The 23,715-nt window shown below is 34.8% G+C and overlaps 1 protein-coding gene across 5 annotated transcripts in view; it reads left to right on the top strand.

Annotated features, from left to right (window-relative positions):
- Positions 1-394: 394 nt before the first annotated feature.
- The window catches only part of LOC136032114 (NCK-interacting protein with SH3 domain-like), a 59,820-nt gene continuing 36,499 nt past the window's right edge, over positions 395-23,715 (top strand). For 2 of the 5 annotated variants that reach the window (XM_065712282.1, XM_065712277.1), the window contains exons 1-3: positions 395-525; positions 15,247-15,489; positions 19,751-20,271. In XM_065712282.1, the coding sequence (XP_065568354.1) occupies positions 15,283-15,489; positions 19,751-20,271 (728 nt within the window). In that variant the 5' untranslated portion in view covers positions 395-525; positions 15,247-15,282. Of the gene's footprint in view, positions 526-15,243; positions 15,490-19,750; positions 20,272-23,715 lie in introns of all 5 variants that reach the window. The other 3 variants (XM_065712278.1, XM_065712279.1, XM_065712281.1) reach the window with 3 other exon arrangements.

Here is a 23,715-nt window from a genome sequence, read left to right as displayed (position 1 = left end):
CTATATTTGAGGATTCCTAAGGGGATGTGAATGAGGGATTTGGTCCTGAATTTTATAGAGGGGGGGGGCTGGTCTATATGTTACACTAGAGACTCTCGGTACGAGTATTTTTTTTGCTTCAACTATTTGGCAGCTAAAAGCTGCATGTTTTCTTTGAGACAATAGAAAATTCTCTGGGTTTAGAAACTACTGATATCTTCTTCTTGCCTTTAATAGCTATTTTTTGCAACGGAACATTAGTGGTTCCAAAAACAAATCACTTTTTGGTGTATAGGAGCTCATCCACTTTCTAAAGCCAGTTCTTGTGCAAAATTCTACCGGAGTGATACTCAGAAAACTTCCGATAGGTTAAACGGTTCTAAAATGAGTTAGTGAAAACACTGCTTATGAATTTGCGGGCGGACTATTTAAACTTGAATAAGCATTGTCCCGCTAGGTTTTCCATGTAAAATCTATCTATTTCAATAACAAATCTATTATTTACCTCAATAGCCTAGGTTACAAGTTGATGATAGCCCTTGAAATGTGAGGTTTTTTTGTCTTATTCTTCAAATTAGTATTATATGTGAATGTGTAAACTAGAGGTTATTGAGAAGGAAACATGTTAAGAAACCAGTTAATTGGCCTACTTTATAGTCTGCTAGTGGACAAATAACAGAAAGAAATAAACTTCGGTAGCTTCTAGGGAATTCAATTAGTAGACAATATATAATTTGAGTATTTAATTAACACAATTTAGCTAGAATGAAAGTAAATTGCCTAGGCTACATCACTTAATGTATGTTTTCCTGCTCTTTCATCACCCAATAATTGGTCCTGGGGGAAATTGCCTTTTTGAGCACTCAAAGGGCTTGATTATGTATTATTTACACTTATTAGTTGGAACTAACACACTGCAGCACTTTAAAAGATTAATTGGTGTTCATAACAACACATGTTCAGGCTATGAAAGGAGGGTAAAATTCTAGTTAATTGACTTCTTGCTACTCAGAAAGGGTTTAGGTTAGGAAAATGAAACTTTTGGGGATAAATGTACAGACTAAAGTATGCCCTGGGAAGGTATTTTGAAGCAACTAGCCTACCTCCTCTCCTTCTAGAGTTCAGTGAAGTTTTGACAGAATCACCTATATTTCGACAGGGCCTGATGCTGTTTGTTGAAAATTTTGACTAGCCTAGGTTACTACAAGACATTCTCAAAAGAAAGGAATCTCATGATAGAAGACAATATCTAAGTTTGAATTTGGCTCAATGAACATTTTTAGTTGGTTTGGTATTCTAGACAAGAATTTTCAACACTTGGAACTTTGTTTTGTCAATATAATATTTGCAGCCATTTTAATTTACTTTTATAAAGAAAAAGCCAATGTGGCTACATTTTAGAGAAGATCAGATGTATTGGTGCTGATACCAACTTATTTTTTGCAAAAAAAAATAACAAATCAATGACAGCTTGAACATTATATAGCTAAAAAATTGTTTAGAGCTCATTTTGTGTTGAAAACAGGAAACTGATTGAATTGAAGATTCTTTTCTTGTATGGGTGTAGTGAATATAGTGTCCACATTTTCCATTTTCAGTATATAACAATGGCTTCAAGAGATGGTGTTCCAAGTCATGACTAAGCAAGAGTTATCCTGTTTTGAAAGAAAATTTTGACAGTGGTTCCAAAATTGCACTGTCAAATCATTATAGCCTTTACCATACACTTTACCAATTATTTGATCTAATGCATATATAACTTCATTCACCATTCAGTGCTCTATCTAAATATGAGAGTCTTTCCTGGTGTAAGTTCTGTCTATTTACAAAAGAATATTCATTAGTTTGGAGAAATTATTGCATATAGTTTCTTGTTTTACATTTAATTATTGACTTCTTATGTTATATTTTCACCATATTTCTAAAAATAACTTAAATTAAAAACTTTATTTTCAGGCTAAAATTACAAATTAACAAAGTTAATCTAATGTTGAAGCTAAAGCAAAGGCATATCAGAGCATATTTCAGCCCTTTTTTTTTACTTATAAACAATTTTGAAATTTCTGCTGTAGTATCAACACAAAGCACTTTCAGCTTGGGGTTCCAATCCCATGTTTTGGCTCAAGAATCTACTTTGTATAAACACTTGGTTCACAACACAAATCCAACTTGTATTGGAGCCACCTGAGCCTGAAACAGGACTAAAGCAAATATTGGCTCCCAGATTATGTATCAAATTCTATTTCATTTTGTTTCCCCTGAAAATTCTCCTGACTTTGAAAAATTGTTCATGGATTTTAAGAGGAATTCCTGGATTTAAAGTCAAGAGTTTAAGTGCTGGATAGAAGCCCATGTCAAAAAAGGAAGAGAGGGGCCATGTTATTCTCCAAACCATTCTAATTAATGGAAATGCCCCTAGAACTGTCAATTTCTGTTTGAAATGCTCCTTCAGTATTCTATGGCCAGCAGAATATACTTGAGTAGTCCTCATGATTTTACTTTGTGATAAGTCTTTTTTGTAAGTCTTGATATAGTATATACAATATCCACACCTTTTAGTAGCAACACCTACACATCACCTTTGGTTTCTTCAATGTCCTGTGTAGTACACGCTTAAAGTTTCAGTTTAATACACACCATCAGCCATCCCTGAAGCATTTGACAATCACTTGACAATCTGTGTGGGCATAGCATGTTTCAAATTAATTTCATACAGTTTCTATATATCCCCAATTTTTTGCCTTAATATCCTTAGTTTTTATAGTAGTAGTAGTAGTAGCATTAAAATTAATTGTAGTAGTCTAAGCTTTAGTGGCAGTAGTAGTAATAATAGTGATAGTAGAAGTATTATGAGTAGAAGGAGTAGCACTAGGATGCAAACATCCTAGTGTTTCAAACTTCACATACCAAACTGTTCATAAGATATTCATGTTACACCCTTTTGACAATCTGCATACAGAGGGCATGTTCTGATTCAGTTCATCTTCTCCCCTCAAGATTTCATGAAAATTTTACCTTCATGACAGGGTTGCCAACTTGCACACTTCTTGCATGAAATGTACTTCTTTTTCATTATGCTCTTTCACTCTATAGACTGCATTTGCACTCTTTTTGTCCATTTTTGTTCTTTGCATTCTTTTATGAAATGATGATAGAAAAAGTATTAAGCACAAATGCAAAAGTTATTACAGCTGGCTGATAGTATCTCTGTTATCTCTGCCTGGGCTGTCCCCCAGGCGTCTTTCTGGTATTTTCAACCACTTATGATGAAATAGATCAAAGTATAAATAACAAGTGAAAATTTGAAAGAGGACCACACATATGTGAATCGTTGATTTGCTTAAACTTCAACTAAAGAACAACAACAACAAGTGAAAATGTGTTAGATTCAATATCAAATTTTATTGAAGGAAGTTAAAAGCTATTGAGCTCAACTACTCTTCTTGGAAATGGAAAATTGATTATGCAACATGCAATAACACAATGGAGAAGCAACAACCAATACAAACCTTTTCAAAGTCTACTCTCAAACTGATAAAATTCTCCAAAGACTTAAGAAGGCCTATGCACCATTTTGAAGCACAAATTACCCATCTCTGCTTGTGATAGCTAATTTTTCTGAAATAAAAATCTTATCTTACCAGTAACGGGTCCAAGAACTTGCTTAGGAAGGAGCCCATCCTATCAAAATGAATTAAAAGGGTACTTTTGGAAAATATGAGGTAGCATATAGGTTTAGTTTGGATACTTTTTGCTATCTTTGAAAGGAGTTGAGTTAGGTGAATGATGCTTTTGTAAATGAATCCAAGGCAAAAATATTGGAGCCAATTGAAAACGACAATGAATAATGGGTAAATATTGAGCACTTCATTTTATTGGCCTATGAATAAAGTGAACATACCACTTGATGCCTTTTCTTATGCTCTTTCCAAAAATTGAATCCGTTTTTGGAACAAATTCACCACCCCAACTCTTTATACCAATTATGGGTATATATGTGTACTGTGGGGGTGGGGGGAGGCTAAAGTTCAAACTTACCTCTACAGTCAAAATCGCATCCTGAATCCTTGCCCATTTTTTATATTTGCATACTGTCTTTGTGTGTCAGATTTATTATAACCTTTATTGTTCTATAGGGTGCTATGGAACTTATGACTCTGCAATTTATTGTTTAAACACTGTGCTTACAAGAGACTAAGATATTCCATTTCTTGCATATTTTGTAACTTGTTTGCTAGTTTTAGTTATTAATTTATCTATATGAGTTAGAACACGGAATTTTGTATGCTGTTTTGAAGGATGACAAATCCGTTTTGCTTCTACTTCCTTAAAGAAACTTCACTACTGATAGTTATGAACTTAAGTAATCATGCACAGTGTTTGGGGACCATGGTATATTAATGCCTGTCCTTCTTTGAAAAGTGCAAGATTTTGTGATTTTGCATATTTTATAACTTGTTTGCTAGTTTTAATTATTGATCTATCTACATGAGTTAGAACCTACATGGAATTTTGTATGCTGTTTTGAAGGATGACAAATCTGTTTTGCTTCTACTTCCTTAAAGAAACTTCACTACTGATAGTTATGAGCATAAGCAATCATGCACAGTGTTTGGGACCATGGTATATTAATGCCTGTCCTTCTTTTAAAAGTGCAAGATTTTTGTGATTTTTCCCATGGTTTCTTGTTTTCTGTGTTCTCTTTTTCTCAATTTGTGCTCTATGTGAAATCTAGGACTGCCCCAAAGTCAATTTCTGCATACACTTCTCATGACAAGGTTGTACTTCTGCTTGTATATCCTTATATTTGCATAAATGAAGAGTTGTCTTAGGTTGTTGTATCCTCCTAGGTTGTTTGTTTAATCCTTTGAGGTAGCATATATTTTAGTTGTAAAAAGTGTAGTTGCTTATAATTAAAATCCTTGTAGCTGTAAAAAGAGCTGGGAGTAAATTGTAATTTATTTGTGCTCATGCGCTTGGAACTATTCCTTGAAGAAATAATAACAAATTTGGTTTATCAACTTCATTATTATTTATGAAATTGTATGTAGCTATTGATGGGCTCCAACTTCTCCAGCGACGCTGCAAATGCATTAAAATGTTATGTCACATGTATCATTGTAAATTTTTGCAAGCTATTGATGTGATTTTTCTATAGTAGAAAATTAAATTTGCACTTCTGTGTTGTTGGGATAAACAAACCAGAAAGACCTTTTTCTCTGATTCATATCTATAATACCCCTTTTGCAGAAGTTTTGTCTCGTTTGCATTTATTCATATTCATTTATGTGCTCAAACTGAATGTAGCCTACTGTAAGCAACCCAGTACATTCACCAAACAAGCAGCTATCCACTTTCTGGAATGTCCCAGAAAACTAATCCTTTCATATAAAAGTTGGAAATAAATTTATAAGAAAAGAAAAGAAGAAGAAAATCCAGTAGAGGAAGAAGAAGAATTATTTGTGTGACTAAGAATGTTTTCACTTTTTTTGCTGCTTGAGTATGGTCCTTGACCTGACTACTGTGAAATCAGTAATAGTTCATGACTAGTTACTTGGACCACTTATGTTCCTTTCAAAACATTTGAATAAAATGGAGACAAAACTTTTTGATGAAGTCAACTGTAGTTCAGTTAAAGCTCCAAGCAATCAAAATAAACACCAGCAAATTTCAAGCAAAGTGCCACCTTTTCAGCTAAAAAAAAAAAAAATGAAAATCATTATCTAACCCTTTATTTAGAGTTTGATTTAAGTAGGGAGTCCTCCTAACTTTATTTTAATTACATTTAATAAACTAAAAGGTAATATATTTATTGATTGTACAATAATTGATAATTATTTGTAAATGGTGTAAGAGTGGTCAAAACAGTGAAAGGGTCGTATGCACGGTGGAAGCTGTCCGCGCGCAAATTTCTTGACTTTTTTTTTGCACAACTTGTGCTCTTTTTTGATCTTGATTTGCACTCTTTTCTGACGTCAGCAGTTGGCAACCGTGCTTCATACCCTTAGGGATAGTTGTAATAGATTTCATAATATTACTATTGATATTACTAGTGATAGTATTGAATAGCAGTAGTACTTCTAGCAGCAGTACTATTAACCTATTGCCTTTTGGTCAGTAGAGCACAGGGGCATAGCTACAGTGTTTTCGTTTGGGGGGCAAGAGGGGTTGCTATTGAAGTAGATACTGTTTAAGCAGTAGGGGAGAAAAGTAACTATTTAGCAAGCATGCTTCTTGGTGAACTTAAAAATATTACACAATACATTATTAACAATAGACAAACATTAAACAATCATAAATATAAGTATGGTGCTTGGCTTTTACTAAAATTGTCATCAATAAGCTACTGTAGACGACAGTAGTATAGTATAAACAAGCCTTTTCTGTTGGTGAAGATGGATGTTGTATACACTCGGCTTTTTTCAGCCAGATTTACCACTAATGTGGCTGTACATACCCCCTTCCGCTTCCCCCAACCCTCACACCCAGCACAGGATGCTCAATCTCATAACTCCACCAAGCTTTGTTCTAATAGCCCCGGGTATTGGGCTATTCATTTGCTCGTTATTTTTAATGGATTTTGACTCTGCAAGACTTAATTTGTTGTGCTAAACTTTTAATACATGATTTATTGAAATGCTATTTATTATATTTTTATTAAGTTAATTAGTTTGCGGGTTCATTGATTTATATTAATAAATAGCTTTGGTATTAGCAGGTCATGTAAAGCCAAAACAAAAATCATTGGCAGCACTATAGCGCTGTATAAGTAAAGATACAAGAGAAGTCATATATAGTGAATCAATATAGTGACATATTCCACACATTTAAATAGCGACCGTATTTCAAATTTGAAAGTATTTGAAAAATAAAGTTAGAGTTATTAACTTATCTGTTGGGTATTGTTTGACAAAGAATATTCAGAAAACCAGAACAATCCGTGGCATCATTGTGGCAGAAATCTTAAATTAATTAAAGAGTGCCAGGGATATCAACTGAAGGGAAAATCGACTCCTAGGGTTTGAAAATTGCCTTCCCCTTTGTATCTTTGTTTAAAAAAACAAACAAAAAAACAAAGTCTATAAAAATTACACAAAAGTCTTTTTGTGTGAATCATAGTATGGGGGGGGGGGTATGCATTTCCAGAGGGAAATACAAAACATCGTTTTTATATCTATAATTCCCTTCACAGGTAAAGCTCAGTTTTTCAGTGCTGCATGATACAACTGATAACAATAGATAAAGAGAATACCGCTTATACATGCACACAAATTAAATTGTGAAAAAACTGTCCATGTTTTTTTTTTTAATTCACTTTATTCCATTTTATTTATTTATTTTATTCGCAATTCTCAGCAGGCATTTTGTACAGCTTGATGATGCTAAGATAAAACTCCCACATGTAACACAGGGGTTGTACGAAATGCTACTCATTTCAATCATAATTCTTAGCATATTTATGTTGTTTTAGAGCTGGTTGAAAGAAATATTTAAAAAAGCAAAAATAGCAAGAACTCAGCATAGTGTTGTGCATGAGGCATTTCTACGGTTATGGGCTAGTATGTGAACTCCCACAAGTAACACAGGGGTTGTACGAAATGCTACTCATTTCAATCATAATTCTTAGTATATTTATGTTGTTTTAGAGCTGGTTGAAAGAAATATTTAAAAAAGCAAAAATAGCAAGAACTCAGCATAGTGTCGTGCATGAGGCATTTCTACGGTTATGGGCTAGTATGTGAACTCCCACAAGTAACACAGGGGTTGTACGAAATGCTACTCATTTCAATCATAATTCTTAGCATATTTATGTTGTTTTAGAGCTGGTTGAAAGAAATATTTAAAAAAGCAAAAATAGCAAGAACTCAGCATAGTGTCGTGCATGAGGCATTTCTACGGTTATGGGCTAGTATGTGAACTCCCACAAGTAACACAGGGGTTGTACGAAATGCTACTCATTTCAATCATAATTCTTAGCATATTTATGTTGTTTTAGAGCTGGTTGAAAGAAATATTTAAAAAAGCAAAAATAGCAAGAACTTAGCATAGTGTTGTGCATGAGGCATTTCTACGGTTATGGGCTAGTATGTGAACTCCCACAAGTAACACAGGGGTTGTACGAAATGCTACTCATTTCAATCATAATTCTTAGCATATTTATTTTGTTTTAGAGCTGGTTGAAAGAAATATTTAAAAAAGCAAAAATAGCAAGAACTCAGCATAGTGTCGTGCATGAGGCATTTCTACGGTTATGGGCTAGTATGTGAACTCCCACAAGTAACACAGGGGTTGTACGAAATGCTACTCATTTCAATCATAATTCTTAGCATATTTATGTTGTTTTAGAGCTGGTTGAAAGAAATATTTAAAAAAGCAAAAATAGCAAGAACTCAGCATAGTGTCGGCAATGAGGCATTTCTACGGTTATGGGCTAGTATGTGAACTCCCACAAGTAACACAGGGGTTGTACGAAATGCTACTCATTTCAATCATAATTCTTAGCATATTTATGTTGTTTTAGAGCTGGTTGAAAGAAATATTTAAAAAAGCAAAAATAGCAAGAACTCAGCATAGTGTCGTGCATGAGGCATTTCTACGGTTATGGGCTAGTATGTGAACTCCCACAAGTAACACAGGGGTTGTACGAAATGCTACTCATTTCAATCATAATTCTTAGCATATTTATGTTGTTTTAGAGCTGGTTGAAAGAAATATTTAAAAAAGCAAAAATAGCAAGAACTCAGCATAGTGTTGTGCATGAGGCATTTCTACGGTTATGGGCTAGTATGTGAACTCCCACAAGTAACACAGGGGTTGTACGAAATGCTACTCATTTCAATCATAATTCTTAGCATATTTATGTTGTTTTAGAGCTGGTTGAAAGAAATATTTAAAAAAGCAAAAATAGCAAGAACTCAGCATAGTGTCGTGCATGAGGCATTTCTACGGTTATGGGCTAGTATGTGAACTCCCACAAGTAACACAGGGGTTGTACGAAATGCTACTCATTTCAATCATAATTCTTAGCATATTTATGTTGTTTTAGAGCTGGTTGAAAGAAATATTTAAAAAAGCAAAAATAGCAAGAACTCAGCATAGTGTCGTGCATGAGGCATTTCTACGGTTATGGGCTAGTATGTGAACTCCCACAAGTAACACAGGGGTTGTACGAAATGCTACTCATTTCAATCATAATTCTTAGTATATTTATGTTGTTTTAGAGCTGGTTGAAAGAAATATTTAAAAAAGCAAAAATAGCAAGAACTCAGCATAGTGTCGTGCATGAGGCATTTCTACGGTTATGGGCTAGTATGTGAACTCCCACAAGTAACACAGGGGTTGTACGAAATGCTACTCATTTCAATCATAATTCTTAGCATATTTATGTTGTTTTAGAGCTGGTTGAAAGAAATATTTAAAAAAGCAAAAATAGCAAGAACTTAGCATAGTGTTGAGCATGAGGCATTTCTACGGTTATGGGCTAGTATGTGAACTCCCACAAGTAACACAGGGGTTGTACGAAATGCTACTCATTTCAATCATAATTCTTAGCATATTTATGTTGTTTTAGAGCTGGTTGAAAGAAATATTTAAAAAAGCAAAAATAGCAAGAACTCAGCATAGTGTCGTGCATGAGGCATTTCTACAGTTATGGGCTAGTATGTGAACTCCCACAAGTAACACAGGGGTTGTACGAAATGCTACTCATTTCAATCATAATTCTTAGCATATTTATGTTGTTTTAGAGCTGGTTGAAAGAAATATTTAAAAAAGCAAAAATAGCAAGAACTCAGCATAGTGTTGTGCATGAGGCATTTCTACGGTTATGGGCTAGTATGTGAACTCCCACAAGTAACACAGGGGTTGTACGAAATGCTACTCATTTCAATCATAATTCTTAGTATATTTATGTTGTTTTAGAGCTGGTTGAAAGAAATATTTAAAAAAGCAAAAATAGCAAGAACTCAGCATAGTGTCGTGCATGAGGCATTTCTACGGTTATGGGCTAGTATGTGAACTCCCACAAGTAACACAGGGGTTGTACGAAATGCTACTCATTTCAATCATAATTCTTAGCATATTTATGTTGTTTTAGAGCTGGTTGAAAGAAATATTTAAAAAAGCAAAAATAGCAAGAACTCAGCATAGTGTCGTGCATGAGGCATTTCTACGGTTATGGGCTAGTATGTGAACTCCCACAAGTAACACAGGGGTTGTACGAAATGCTACTCATTTCAATCATAATTCTTAGCATATTTATGTTGTTTTAGAGCTGGTTGAAAGAAATATTTAAAAAAGCAAAAATAGCAAGAACTTAGCATAGTGTTGTGCATGAGGCATTTCTACGGTTATGGGCTAGTATGTGAACTCCCACAAGTAACACAGGGGTTGTACGAAATGCTACTCATTTCAATCATAATTCTTAGCATATTTATTTTGTTTTAGAGCTGGTTGAAAGAAATATTTAAAAAAGCAAAAATAGCAAGAACTCAGCATAGTGTCGTGCATGAGGCATTTCTACGGTTATGGGCTAGTATGTGAACTCCCACAAGTAACACAGGGGTTGTACGAAATGCTACTCATTTCAATCATAATTCTTAGCATATTTATGTTGTTTTAGAGCTGGTTGAAAGAAATATTTAAAAAAGCAAAAATAGCAAGAACTCAGCATAGTGTCGGCAATGAGGCATTTCTACGGTTATGGGCTAGTATGTGAACTCCCACAAGTAACACAGGGGTTGTACGAAATGCTACTCATTTCAATCATAATTCTTAGCATATTTATGTTGTTTTAGAGCTGGTTGAAAGAAATATTTAAAAAAGCAAAAATAGCAAGAACTCAGCATAGTGTCGTGCATGAGGCATTTCTACGGTTATGGGCTAGTATGTGAACTCCCACAAGTAACACAGGGGTTGTACGAAATGCTACTCATTTCAATCATAATTCTTAGCATATTTATGTTGTTTTAGAGCTGGTTGAAAGAAATATTTAAAAAAGCAAAAATAGCAAGAACTCAGCATAGTGTTGTGCATGAGGCATTTCTACGGTTATGGGCTAGTATGTGAACTCCCACAAGTAACACAGGGGTTGTACGAAATGCTACTCATTTCAATCATAATTCTTAGCATATTTATGTTGTTTTAGAGCTGGTTGAAAGAAATATTTAAAAAAGCAAAAATAGCAAGAACTCAGCATAGTGTCGTGCATGAGGCATTTCTACGGTTATGGGCTAGTATGTGAACTCCCACAAGTAACACAGGGGTTGTACGAAATGCTACTCATTTCAATCATAATTCTTAGCATATTTATGTTGTTTTAGAGCTGGTTGAAAGAAATATTTAAAAAAGCAAAAATAGCAAGAACTCAGCATAGTGTCGTGCATGAGGCATTTCTACGGTTATGGGCTAGTATGTGAACTCCCACAAGTAACACAGGGGTTGTACGAAATGCTACTCATTTCAATCATAATTCTTAGCATATTTATGTTGTTTTAGAGCTGGTTGAAAGAAACATTTAAAAAAGCAAAAATAGCAAGAACTCAGCATAGTGTCGTGCATGAGGCATTTCTACGGTTATGGGCTAGTATGTGAACTCCCACAAGTAACACAGGGGTTGTACGAAATGCTACTCATTTCAATCATAATTCTTAGCATATTTATGTTGTTTTAGAGCTGGTTGAAAGAAATATTTAAAAAAGCAAAAATAGCAAGAACTTAGCATAGTGTTGAGCATGAGGCATTTCTACGGTTATGGGCTAGTATGTGAACTCCCACAAGTAACACAGGGGTTGTACGAAATGCTACTCATTTCAATCATAATTCTTAGCATATTTATGTTGTTTTAGAGCTGGTTGAAAGAAATATTTAAAAAAGCAAAAATAGCAAGAACTCAGCATAGTGTCGTGCATGAGGCATTTCTACAGTTATGGGCTAGTATGTGAACTCCCACAAGTAACACAGGGGTTGTACGAAATGCTACTCATTTCAATCATAATTCTTAGCATATTTATGTTGTTTTAGAGCTGGTTGAAAGAAATATTTAAAAAAGCAAAAATAGCAAGAACTCAGCATAGTGTTGTGCATGAGGCATTTCTACGGTTATGGGCTAGTATGTGAACTCCCACAAGTAACACAGGGGTTGTACGAAATGCTACTCATTTCAATCATAATTCTTAGCATATTTATGTTGTTTTAGAGCTGGTTGAAAGAAATATTTAAAACAGCAAAAATAGCAAGAACTCAGCATAGTGTTGTGCATGAGGCATTTCTACGGTTATGGGCTAGTATGTGAACTCCCACAAGTAACACAGGGGTTGTACGAAATGCTACTCATTTCAATCATAATTCTTAGCATATTTATGTTGTTTTAGAGCTGGTTAAAAGAAATATTTAAAAAAGCAAAAATAGCAAGAACTCAGCATAGTGTCGTGCATGAGGCATTTCTACGGTTATGGGCTAGTATGTGAACTCCCACAAGTAACACAGGGGTTGTACGAAATGCTACTCATTTCAATCATAATTCTTAGCATATTTATGTTGTTTTAGAACTGGTTGAAAGAAATATTTAAAAAAGCAAAAATAGCAAGAACTCAGCATAGTGTTGTGCATGAGGCATTTCTACGGTTATGGGCTAGTATGTGAACTCCCACAAGTAACACAGGGGTTGTACGAAATGCTACTCATTTCAATCATAATTCTTAGCATAATTATGTTGTTTTAGAGCTGGTTGAAAGAAATATTTAAAAAAGCAAAAATAGCAAGAACTCAGCATAGTGTCGTGCATGAGGCATTTCTACGGTTATGGGCTAGTATGTGAACTCCCACAAGTAACACAGGGGTTGTACGAAATGCTACTCATTTCAATCATAATTCTTAGCATATTTATGTTGTTTTAGAGCTGGTTGAAAGAAATATTTAAAAAAGCAAAAATAGCAAGAACTCAGCATAGTGTTGTGCATGAGGCATTTCTACGGTTATGGGCTAGTATGTGAACTCCCACAAGTAACACAGGGGTTGTACGAAATGCTATTCATTTCAATCATAATTCTTAGCATATTATATGTTGTTTTAGAGCTGGTTGAAAGAAATATTTAAAAAAGCAAAAATAGCAAGAACTCAGCATAGTGTCGTGCATGAGGCATTTCTACGGTTATGGGCTAGTATGTGAACTCCCACAAGTAACACAGGGGTTGTACGAAATGCTACTCATTTCAATCATAATTCTTAGCATATTTATGTTGTTTTAGAGCTGGTTGAAAGAAATATTTAAAAAAGCAAAAATAGCAAGAACTCAGCATAGTGTTGTGCATGAGGCATTTCTACGGTTATGGGCTAGTATGTGAACTCCCACAAGTAACACAGGGGTTGTACGAAATGCTACTCATTTCAATCATAATTCTTAGCATATTTATGTTGTTTTAGAGCTGGTTGAAAAAAATATTTAAAAAAGCAAAAATAGCAAGAACTCAGCATAGTGTTGTGCATGAGGCATTTCTACGGTTATGGGCTAGTATGTGAACTCCCACAAGTAACACAGGGGTTGTACGAAATGCTATTCATTTCAATCATAATTCTTAGCATATTTATGTTGTTTTAGAGCTGGTTGAAAAAAATATTTAAAAAAGTAAAAATAGCAAGAACTCAGCATAGTGTTGTGCATGAGGCATTTCTACGGTTATGGGCTAGTATGTGAACCGAAAAAGCAAGGATTCTGATGTTATCAGCACTTATTAGGCATTTCAATTAGAAATTAAAGAATTTGGATCTATATTGGATTTTCAATTAAGTTCTGGCAATAAAAAAATAAAAAAAAATCCTGGAGCAGATCCCCCTTTACCAAGTTCCATGACCAAACTACAACTGATTTGAGATTGGTGTATACAGGGACGCATTTTGGACAACATCCAAAATGCATGGTTGACATTAGAATAGAAAAATGGTTTATGGTTCAAATGAAAGCCCCAGAACTGCTGCATAAACCATGATTTTTCCAGATTTTTCTTGTATAGCTAGAAGAAAAGAAGGGGCTTGTCCCTGCCTATGTAATTTGTCCCACTAAGCACTGGGGTGGTGCATCTTGGGATACAAGGTGGTATGCTCTAGGACATAGTAGAAAGATTCATGTATTGGTAGAAAACTTCAACTATTCACTTGTATAAAAACTACATTAAAAATTTGACTTTAAAAGTAAACATATCTTAGGTACAAGACTAGATTACCAGTCAGCAAACACAAAGTGTGACGCTGCTCTGGAAGCTGTACTAGGTGCTGGGGTAGGAGGTGACATATTTTTCAAAATGTCTTCCCTTGTATAAAATATTGGGTCTTCTCGGTCCGGCAACTTCTACTTTCTTAGACCGGCCATGCACATTACACTCACTCATACACTGTTCTCGTTTTTCTCTTGGACGGACCCAGGAAAATACTCTCCTTTGTAAACAACTTTAACAAATCTCCTGTAGGGACACAGTCAAAGATCTTCCTCTTTCTCACTTTCGTCTTCTGATTCACCTAGTTTCATGGAATCATCACTATTGTCATTAAGAATCATTTTTCATCATCACTTCGTTCTGAATCCACAAATAGCTTTTTTTTTGTCTGGTCTTTTTTTGCTTTTCCAGCTCTTCCAACAGTCCCAACTTTCCCTCTAACCCTGTCACCCTGTGCTTTCTTATCTTTTCTTTTGGCTTCTTGTTCTTCAATCTGCCTTTTCACAGGAGTGTCAACAAGAATCTTTATAGAGCTGTTCTTCCTGCCTCTGCCCCTCAGTACACGTGGCTTGGCTTTGAGTATGGCCGAACTTGTTCTGGCGTCATAGGAACTGAAACAGGCGTAGAGGATTGTTCAAGCCCACTTGTACTTGGGGTTTCAGCCAGGTTGTTTCCAGGTTCAATTGGATCTAAAGCATTAGGTTTGGGTCTGTCAGTTACAGCAGAGGTTAGAAAATCGTTTTATGTAAAGATGCCTAGGTTGTAAGGCCATATCCCTGTCTTCTCTAAGGCCCTCATTATGTTGTTTGGCGTGAAAGATAGGGAGAGGCTTTCACCAACAAGAGATGTAATCTCATATATTGTCACTCTAAAAAAAAATAGAACTACTAACCTGCGTATCTGCCTTTCAGTCAGTGTCTGTTCATGTAGTTGAGAAGCTATTTTATTTATCTTGTGTTCTCTGCATACTGTAAAAATGACCGTTTTATATCTTATCAACCCTTTACTAGTGTGGGATTATAATTACATTTTTTATTTTTTTTTGTACGCGAAGCAGTTTTTCAATCAGAAGAATCCAAGGTTTGCCTCCATCATGACAGTAAGTCCGAGCAGCCCTGAACTGGTGATATTTGAGGCTGAATACGACTATGGTGCCAAATATGAACACACTCTTGAGATTAAGAAAGGAATGAAGCTGCTGCGCTTACAAGGGATGAATAAAGACGAACACTGGATCAATGCTTTAAATGATAAGGGAAATTGGGGCTATGTACCACTCAACTACCTGAAGCAGCTACAGGTATGATTGATTGTTTTTTTTTCTCTCGTATTTTGGGCTTGGATGCAAGCAATTTCGTGGGTGAATGTTTTTTATTTGCTTTTTTTTATCCAGTCTCATGTCTTGTTTTTCTTGAAGCTTATGTAAATATGCTAAAATAGCCCAGTAGAAAAGTATGGTTGTTTTTCATTTAAATGATATTCCTTATAATAAATAAAAGTTCTTAAGCCAAACTGAGAGACAAATCGTTAGAAAAAACGAATCAGTAGGTTTAGGCAGTAGAAAGAAAAGAAAAGACAACAATCGCGATGGCATTTCGGCTTTATAAAACTATGTGTCTTAAGCGTTAAGAACAGAAAGGATATGAAACATAATCATTTGAAAGAGCAAAAGGGATAAAATCTAATATCAAAAGCAGTAAAAATGTTAAAGCAAAATATGTATAGACAAATGCTACTCCAGGATCCAGACGTCGTAGATTATATAAAATTTGGAAGATACCCTTATGAACTCCCAAAAGCAACCGAAAAGTAGGTGCTTTTGAGCTTTCACATGGATATATTTTAAATTATATACTATATACGCCAAGTTGATCCTGAAGTAGCATTCGTATATATATATATATATTAATTTGATTTTTTTTATTTTTTTTTTTTATCCTTTTTTCGGTTTCAACGTTTATGTTTTAGGTTATTTCTATTATTGACGCTGAAGATTTCTAATTTTATGCAGGCGAAATATCCGTTATGATCGCTGTCTTTTATTTTCTTTCTACTTTATTTTCTTTTCTTGTTGTCCCACTGTGCTTTTTCCATTTTGCTGGTGGGTTGTTGGATGTATGAACTCCCCTACGGCTAATTGCGAGAATTTCATCACTATATCAGCACGATTGTTTTCCGCTAATCTTGCGGATTTTCTTCTTCAAAATCTCGAACCTGGTTGTGATGGCTTTACAGCTAATGACACATGTCCTTCTACAGGCACGTTGGTTGGCAATGAATCCTGGGCTGAGCTAGTGGAAGTGGCAGTTTGGACCATAACAAGAGATTCAAGGTCGAATGTTTTAATTTAGATTTTGAAGCTGGGGTTTCGTGCATTTTTTGGTTTTCTTGTTTCTTCACCCTACATGATTCGAGGTGGCGGCCTTTTATCTTAGAGGGAAGGTATTGGGCCCCTGGCCGTAATTATTGATAAATGTCCTTTTATGGGTTGTAGGCCATCACTTGTCAGGGTGTTGTAGCGCGATTAAATGAGGAATTTTCTCGCTATCGCTTGCTAAACTTGAGGGAAACGAAAAATGGGGCTCTGCAGAGGCGGTTTTAGGGGAGGGGGTATATGGGGCACTTACTCTGTGAAGAGAATTTTTAAGGATTCAAAATGAACAAATAATCTAACGATTATAATCATTTTGTAATTTTGAAATTTTACTCTTATTAAAATAAAGTAGAGGGCACTGTTGGCAGTAGTCTAAGCATAAGGAAATTGAATCCGATATTTTCATTTTTTTTGCAAATCTTCATAATCATTCTCAGTAAGGGAAGTCAGATCTATATAAATGGAAAGTTTTGTTAATCAAAGTTTTTTTTTAATTTGGTCTGAATATGTCTGTGAGACAGGGGGGTTGAGGCGCTTATCAAGGTTTTTCCTGAGGTACTGGCTCAGCTAGCCTCTGAATCGCCATCGATGGAACAAAATCCACATCTGGGTTAAAACGAGACTTACGAAATGGCGTCGTCTGGCAATTCGTGTAGCAAAAGACTTGAAGTGTCACGGGGATTATTTTAGTACAGAAAAAAAGGCTACAAGTCTCAGTGAAACATGGAATAAATTCTTCTGGGCCCAACCCGATGGGACAATCATGAAAGGGATATATGTCGATGCCAACACAGCATAAGAATAGGATATGTGGCCATAGGGTAAAGGTTTGTGTAAATAGGTAATGACTGGTAATGTGTGTTTCCGAGGGAAACTTTGCTTGGAAAGGCTATGCCTTAGTAGGTTAATCATAAACGGCCTTACAATCAGACCGAATTCCTCTTGAACTTGATTGGACGAATACCCAAGTCCATACCAGGTTTTCCTTACTTCAACACTGCTCGTCTTTTCTTCAATGCTCGACTTCTCTAAAACCAGTTGTAGTCCTTCCAATTCTAGTTTTTCGCAAGAGAAAGGAGCCTTATACCTCCCCCTTAATTTATTTTCTTCTCCTGTAGTTTGGAGCAAACAAACGGAATTTGCCAGAAACATTGCTGTCCACCTTTGCCGACTGAATTTTCAAGTAATCTCTCTTTTTCGCAGTTCTTTTTCTCTTTTACTTTTGTTCAATTTTTCAGCCACGCAAAATAAAGCATCATCAAATCTGAATTAACCACAAACTCCGACTGAATTTCTAAATTTTTGTTTTCAGTGAGACACGCCCTCCTTCCAAAGACGATTCGATAGGCTATTAGGACAACGGTACAAGCCATAAATTTAACTCGGGCTGTTTTATATAGGGTGTGGAGTGTAACCATCAATTTTACTTTAGTCCCCCCTTTTTTGCATATTACAATGCAGTTTTATCATACACGTGGCTTCTTTTCGGTTTTCAATATCATTTCAGTGCCATCCCGAATGTTTGCCATGACTCTGTTTTGTGTTGATTTCAAGTAAATTTTAGTTTTAATATTAATTGAAAATATAGATAAAGTAGATACATTTTTTTAATAAGAAAATGGAAAAATTACAAAACTAAATTTTTTTCGCTGGTGACAATCGAAGTCCGAAAATTTTGGTAATATTTCCGGAAGCCTTTATCAGCGAGGAAAAAAACGAAATAACAAAACAAATTAATCTAAAATAAACAATACATATACAGAATTGCGGAAAAGAAAAGCACAATCGCTATAAAAAATAAAACAATTAAACAAAAGAAAAAGACCCTTTTGTTCCAGTTTTCTTCGAAATATTTGGTATATTCGGACTTTTATTGTTATGAGTGGAAAAAGTGTGTTTTTTTTTATATTGTAATTAGTGAAAAAGTGTCGCTCCCATTTTAATATGTTTTCTTTTTACTTTAACTGTAAATAGAAAGGCGGAGTGGCTTAGGAAATCGTTTTCGAGCAAATTTTCCATAGTTATTTCCAACGAATTCACAATTCCATGATTACCCAGCATCACACAATTTTAATTTCTCTTTTGAATTAGTACAGGTTGTACTATCAGTGTCTCGTTTGCACCTTATTGGATCAAAAGTTTAGAATTTGAGCCGTTTACTATCCTTAATGGTGAGGATAAAAAGCAGCTTTTAATCCTAGTTAGAAAACATATATCAGATCTCCCTTGAAATAACACCCGTGAGATAATTCCTGGAAAGCCTTATTTAAGTTCTTATTTTGTTAGGAAAAGTATGAATTTGGGCTTGGATAAATCATTTTGGAATGCCAAATCGATAATTTTATCCGAAAATTTGATTTTACAAAGTAGTATTAACTCAGGAAGGTCATATATTAACAGAAGAAAAATAGATACTCCTGGGACTGAGCTTTGAGGAGCCCTACAACTTAATGAATGCCTATCAAGGTGAACAGTATTGCTACTATATCTGCATGTAGTACAAGTTTTCTATACGATAAAAGATGCAAAATAAACTTGCAGAATTTGGCAAAAAATCATGTTTTTACATTCATCTCCTAATCATTATCTAAGGTATCATTGATCTCTACCATCAGTAGGCGAATCAAATAACTGTGGATCTGCCTTTTACGAACTCAGATTGGGTAGAACAAAAAATGTTATTTGGTAAATATACCTTAAATTGATGCTTAACAGAGGTTACTAGAATTTTACTAATTGCAGACAATAGGAATGTGCCTCTATAATTTGAATAATTTTTTACGTCCAGTTTTATCCGGTGAGATAACATGTTTTTTCACCAAATCAGGGAAAATATAAGAATATACTTAAGCAGAGAAGCAAAAGTAGGAGTTACTAGCTTAAGCTTCAAAATAGTTTTTTCACCTGCTGGTGTGTAATATTAGAGAAACACAAAGGGATTGAATTTGACCCGGAACATTAACAGAATGCTTGGGGATATCTAAGAACGGCAAAGATAAGCTCGAAGATAAGTCTAGTCCCAACCGTACCAAAATAGATATAGTATAAAGATTTTACAATGTATAATTCAGGTATCTAAAGAGGTTTGTTTATCTGCACCCCACTTTGTGCACATTTCTCATCCCATACGTCGGCACACCCCTTTGATATTTTAACTTTATATATTTTTCTTCTTTTTCTTTTTTAGATGCCAGATGATGATTGCTTTCACTTTCTTGGGAATCTTTTAAACACCTTTGTTAAGCAGAATATACAGTCAGAAGAAGGAGACAAAATTCGTGCTTATTTGTCCATTCTGTATAGTGTTCAATTGCAAAAGACAAAAAAGCTAGTCCAAGATAACGAGTACCACCTCTGTCAAGATGAATGGAACCGGGAAAACACCGATACTGGCAACGATTTAAGAACAATACAATTAAAAGAATGCTCGACAGCGTCATTTGGTGAAATAGAAGAGTTGAATGCAATTGAATCATTGGCTAACGGGTGTTTACAGGAAACAGTAACTGAGAAGAGTAAGAAAGAAACGGCTGCCAACAATTTCAGTAACGTCGAGCGTCTACCACTTCAAGATCAGTGTGATACCAGACAAACAAATAAAGTGCTAATCGCATTTGAAGCAGTTGACTATGTACGCCAAAGCACAGATCTTTCATTTCCTGATTCTGTGACTGCAGTACTTTCTGTTCTACGGGTGATAAATTCCAGGTAAGTCTTAATATTGTTGTTCATAATAGCTTAACCTTGCCTGCATTTTTGTAAGGTCAGCTCTATTATACTCCTGTGCAGTCCAACCCTATTTAGTGTGCTTATAAATGGCATCCTTCTATCTTACAAAATAACTTAGTATATAATTCCAAGTATCTAAAGAGGTTCGTTTATCTGCACTTCCACATCGTGCACGTTTCTCATCCTATATATCTACACTCCCGTTTGATGTGTTCACTTTTTATGTTTTTCTTGTTAAATTTTAATTTGTGTTCATTTTCTAATTGACAATTTTGTTTTCTGTTGATTGTACAAACATTACGAATGTTATTTCTTTGAACTTTTTTGCTTAAAAACAAAAATAATAGATTCCAGTTTTAAAAAGCCTTAGATTCTTCACGATATATATATATATATATATATATATATATATATATATATATATATATATATATATATATATATATATATATATATATATATATATATATATATATATATATATATATATATATATATATATACTAGCTGTTGTGGTGGCGCTTCGCGCCACCCCAACACCTAGTTGGTGGGGCGCTTCGCGCCCCCCCAAGCCCCCCCGCGCGTGTAAGTCGTTACGCGCCATATTAGTTACGCGCCATTGTAGTTGTGTCCCTGTGTCCCACCTGTGAATATAGATAGATTTATATATGTGTTTCAAACTACGTAAAAATTGCGAATATACAACATTCTTGGCTTTCCCACTACTGGGAGCTTTCCGTTTCCAATTGCCAGCAATTGATCTGAAAATGTTTGACCAGAGTCATCGTTACACAGACAGACAATATATAGAAAATATATATATAAAATATAAATATATATATATTTTCTTTTTAGTTTTTTTGTAGTTTTTACCTTTTTTAGTTTTTTTCTTCTTTCGTATTAATGCTAAAGCCAAGGTTCAAACCTGGAGCCTCTAGGACCTAGAACCTGAAACATAACGCTTTACCAACTCAGCTACTTCGGCTTGAATACATTCGTTTTGAGCAGCTTCCTCAGGTGTTGCCATTGTAGGTTCTTCAGTCATTTTACAATTAGAAATTTCTCTTTCAACGGTCTTCTTATAATTAAAAATTTGTGTTTGAACGATATTCTTAAATACCTGTGTCCTGGTCGTCATTTATATTCCCTGTGTCCCGGTCGTCATTTGTGTCCCGGTATCCCAGTCTGTAATTTCTCTTTGAGTGTCCCGGTCTGTAATTTCTCTTGGAGTGTTTTTTCTTTTTAGTATTTTTTAGTTTTTTACATTTTTTCTTTTTTCAGTTTTCTTTTTCTTTTTTATTTTTCAGCGTGTCCTGGTCGTCATTTATATTCCCTGTGTCCCTGTCGTCATGTTTTTTACATTTTTTCTTTTTTCAGTTTTCTTTTTCTTTTTTATTTTTCAGCTTCACTGTGAAATACATATCGCCGAACCTTTATTTTTTTTAACTAAAATCTGGTAGGCATTGATGACCTTATCCAAGTCAAAATCCCAAACCCAATCATCATCGCTATCATTTTCAGTTTTGATACGTTTTGACTCTCGCTGTCCAGGTGGATCTTCATCTAACTGCGCGGTCTTGCATTCTTTAGCCTCAAGCCTGTTTCCTTGCTGTTCTTTTGATTCCTCGGCACGCTTTCTTTTCTGACTTTCTCTATCAGCAGCAAGTTTTTTGGCATAGACTCTTTGAGCATCTTCGTCGACTTTTGCCATTGTAAGTTCATCAGTCATTTTAAACTTAAACATTAATAGATTTTTACGTGAACATATATGTCTTAAATATCTTTAATGACGTCACCGTCATAGCAAAATGACGACAACTAACTTCATGACGTCAGTCGACACAGAAACATGACGTCACCTGATCCACAGACAGACAGACAACTTATTTTTATATATATAGAAGATATATATATATATATATATATATATATATATATATATATATATATATATATATATATATATATATATATATATATATACATATATATATATATATATATATATATATATATATATATATATATATATATATATATATATATATATATATATATATATATATATATATATATATATGTTTTTAACTACGTAAAACTTGCGAATATACAACATTCTTTGCTGTCCCATCGTCTGTGCATATAAATAGATTGTCAGGTTTACCGACTCTTGAACATGCAACGCATAATGGTCCATGGGAAAACAATCCGTATTCAGATCTATACCTCATGATTCTATTGATTGCCCTTGAGCTTTGTTGATGGTGATTGCTAATCGACCATTTCCTTTGTTGCCGTCGTCATTTATATATCCCCCTGTGCCCCCAGACGTCCCCGTTGTAGTTGTGTCCCTGTGTCCGGGTCGTCATTTATATTCCCTGTGTCCCCGTCGTCATTTCTGTCCCGGTGTCCCAGTCTGTGATTTCTATTTGAGTGTCCCGGGCGTCATTTATATTCGTCAGGATATTGTAGGGCATCTTAGCATCGATGAGTTTAAGCAATTCTTGTCAACTGATTGTTTCGCCTATAAAGAATATTATCTCGAGGTAAGAACTGATCACCGACCACAACGATTGCCACTTTGTTGATATTTGCGTATCAGGAGGCATCAATTCGATTGCTGTTTTTAAGCAGAAGCACTAAATTATTATTTTTGTGGAAAAGATGATATATATAAATATATATATATATATATATTTTCTTTTTAGTTTTTTGTAGTTTTTACCTTTTTTAGTTTTTTTCTTCTTTTGTATTAATACTAAAGCCAAGGTTCAAACCTGGAGCCTCTCGGACCTAGAACCTGAAACATAACGCTTTACCAACTCAGCTACTTCAGCGTGAATACATTCGTTTTGAGCAGCTTCCTCGGGTGTTGCCATTGTAGGTTCTTCAGTCATTTTACAATTAGAAATTTCTCTTTCAACGGTCTTCTTACAATTAAAAATTTGTCTTTGAACGATATTCTTAAATACCTGTGTCCTGGTCGCCATTTATATTGCCTGTGTCCCGGTCGTCATTTGTGTCCCGGTATCCAAGTCTGTAATTTCTCCTTGAGTGTCCCGGTCGTTATTTATATTCCCTCTGTCCCGGTCGTCATTTGTGTCCCGGTCTGTAATTTCTCTTTGAGTGTTTTTTCTTTTTAGTATTTTTTAGTTTTTTACATTTTTTCTTTTTTCAGTTTTCTTTTTCTTCTTTATTTTTCAGCTTCACTATGAAATACATATCGCCGAACCTTTGTTTTTTTAACTAAAATCTGGTAGGCATTAATGACCTTATTCAAGTCAAGATCCCAAACCCAATCATCATCGCTATCATTTTCAGTTTTGATATGTTTTGACTCTCGCTGTCCAGGTGGATCTTCATCTAACTGCGCGGTTTTTCCTTTTTTTTCTTTTTAGTTTTTTATTGGTTTTTACCTTTTTT

This window comes from Artemia franciscana, chromosome 10 (genome assembly GCF_032884065.1).
Source record: "Artemia franciscana chromosome 10, ASM3288406v1, whole genome shotgun sequence".
Lineage (NCBI taxonomy): Eukaryota > Metazoa > Arthropoda > Branchiopoda > Anostraca > Artemiidae > Artemia > Artemia franciscana.
The sequence above is the reverse complement of the archived record's forward strand: the minus strand, read 5'-3'. Positions and strand labels throughout refer to the sequence as shown.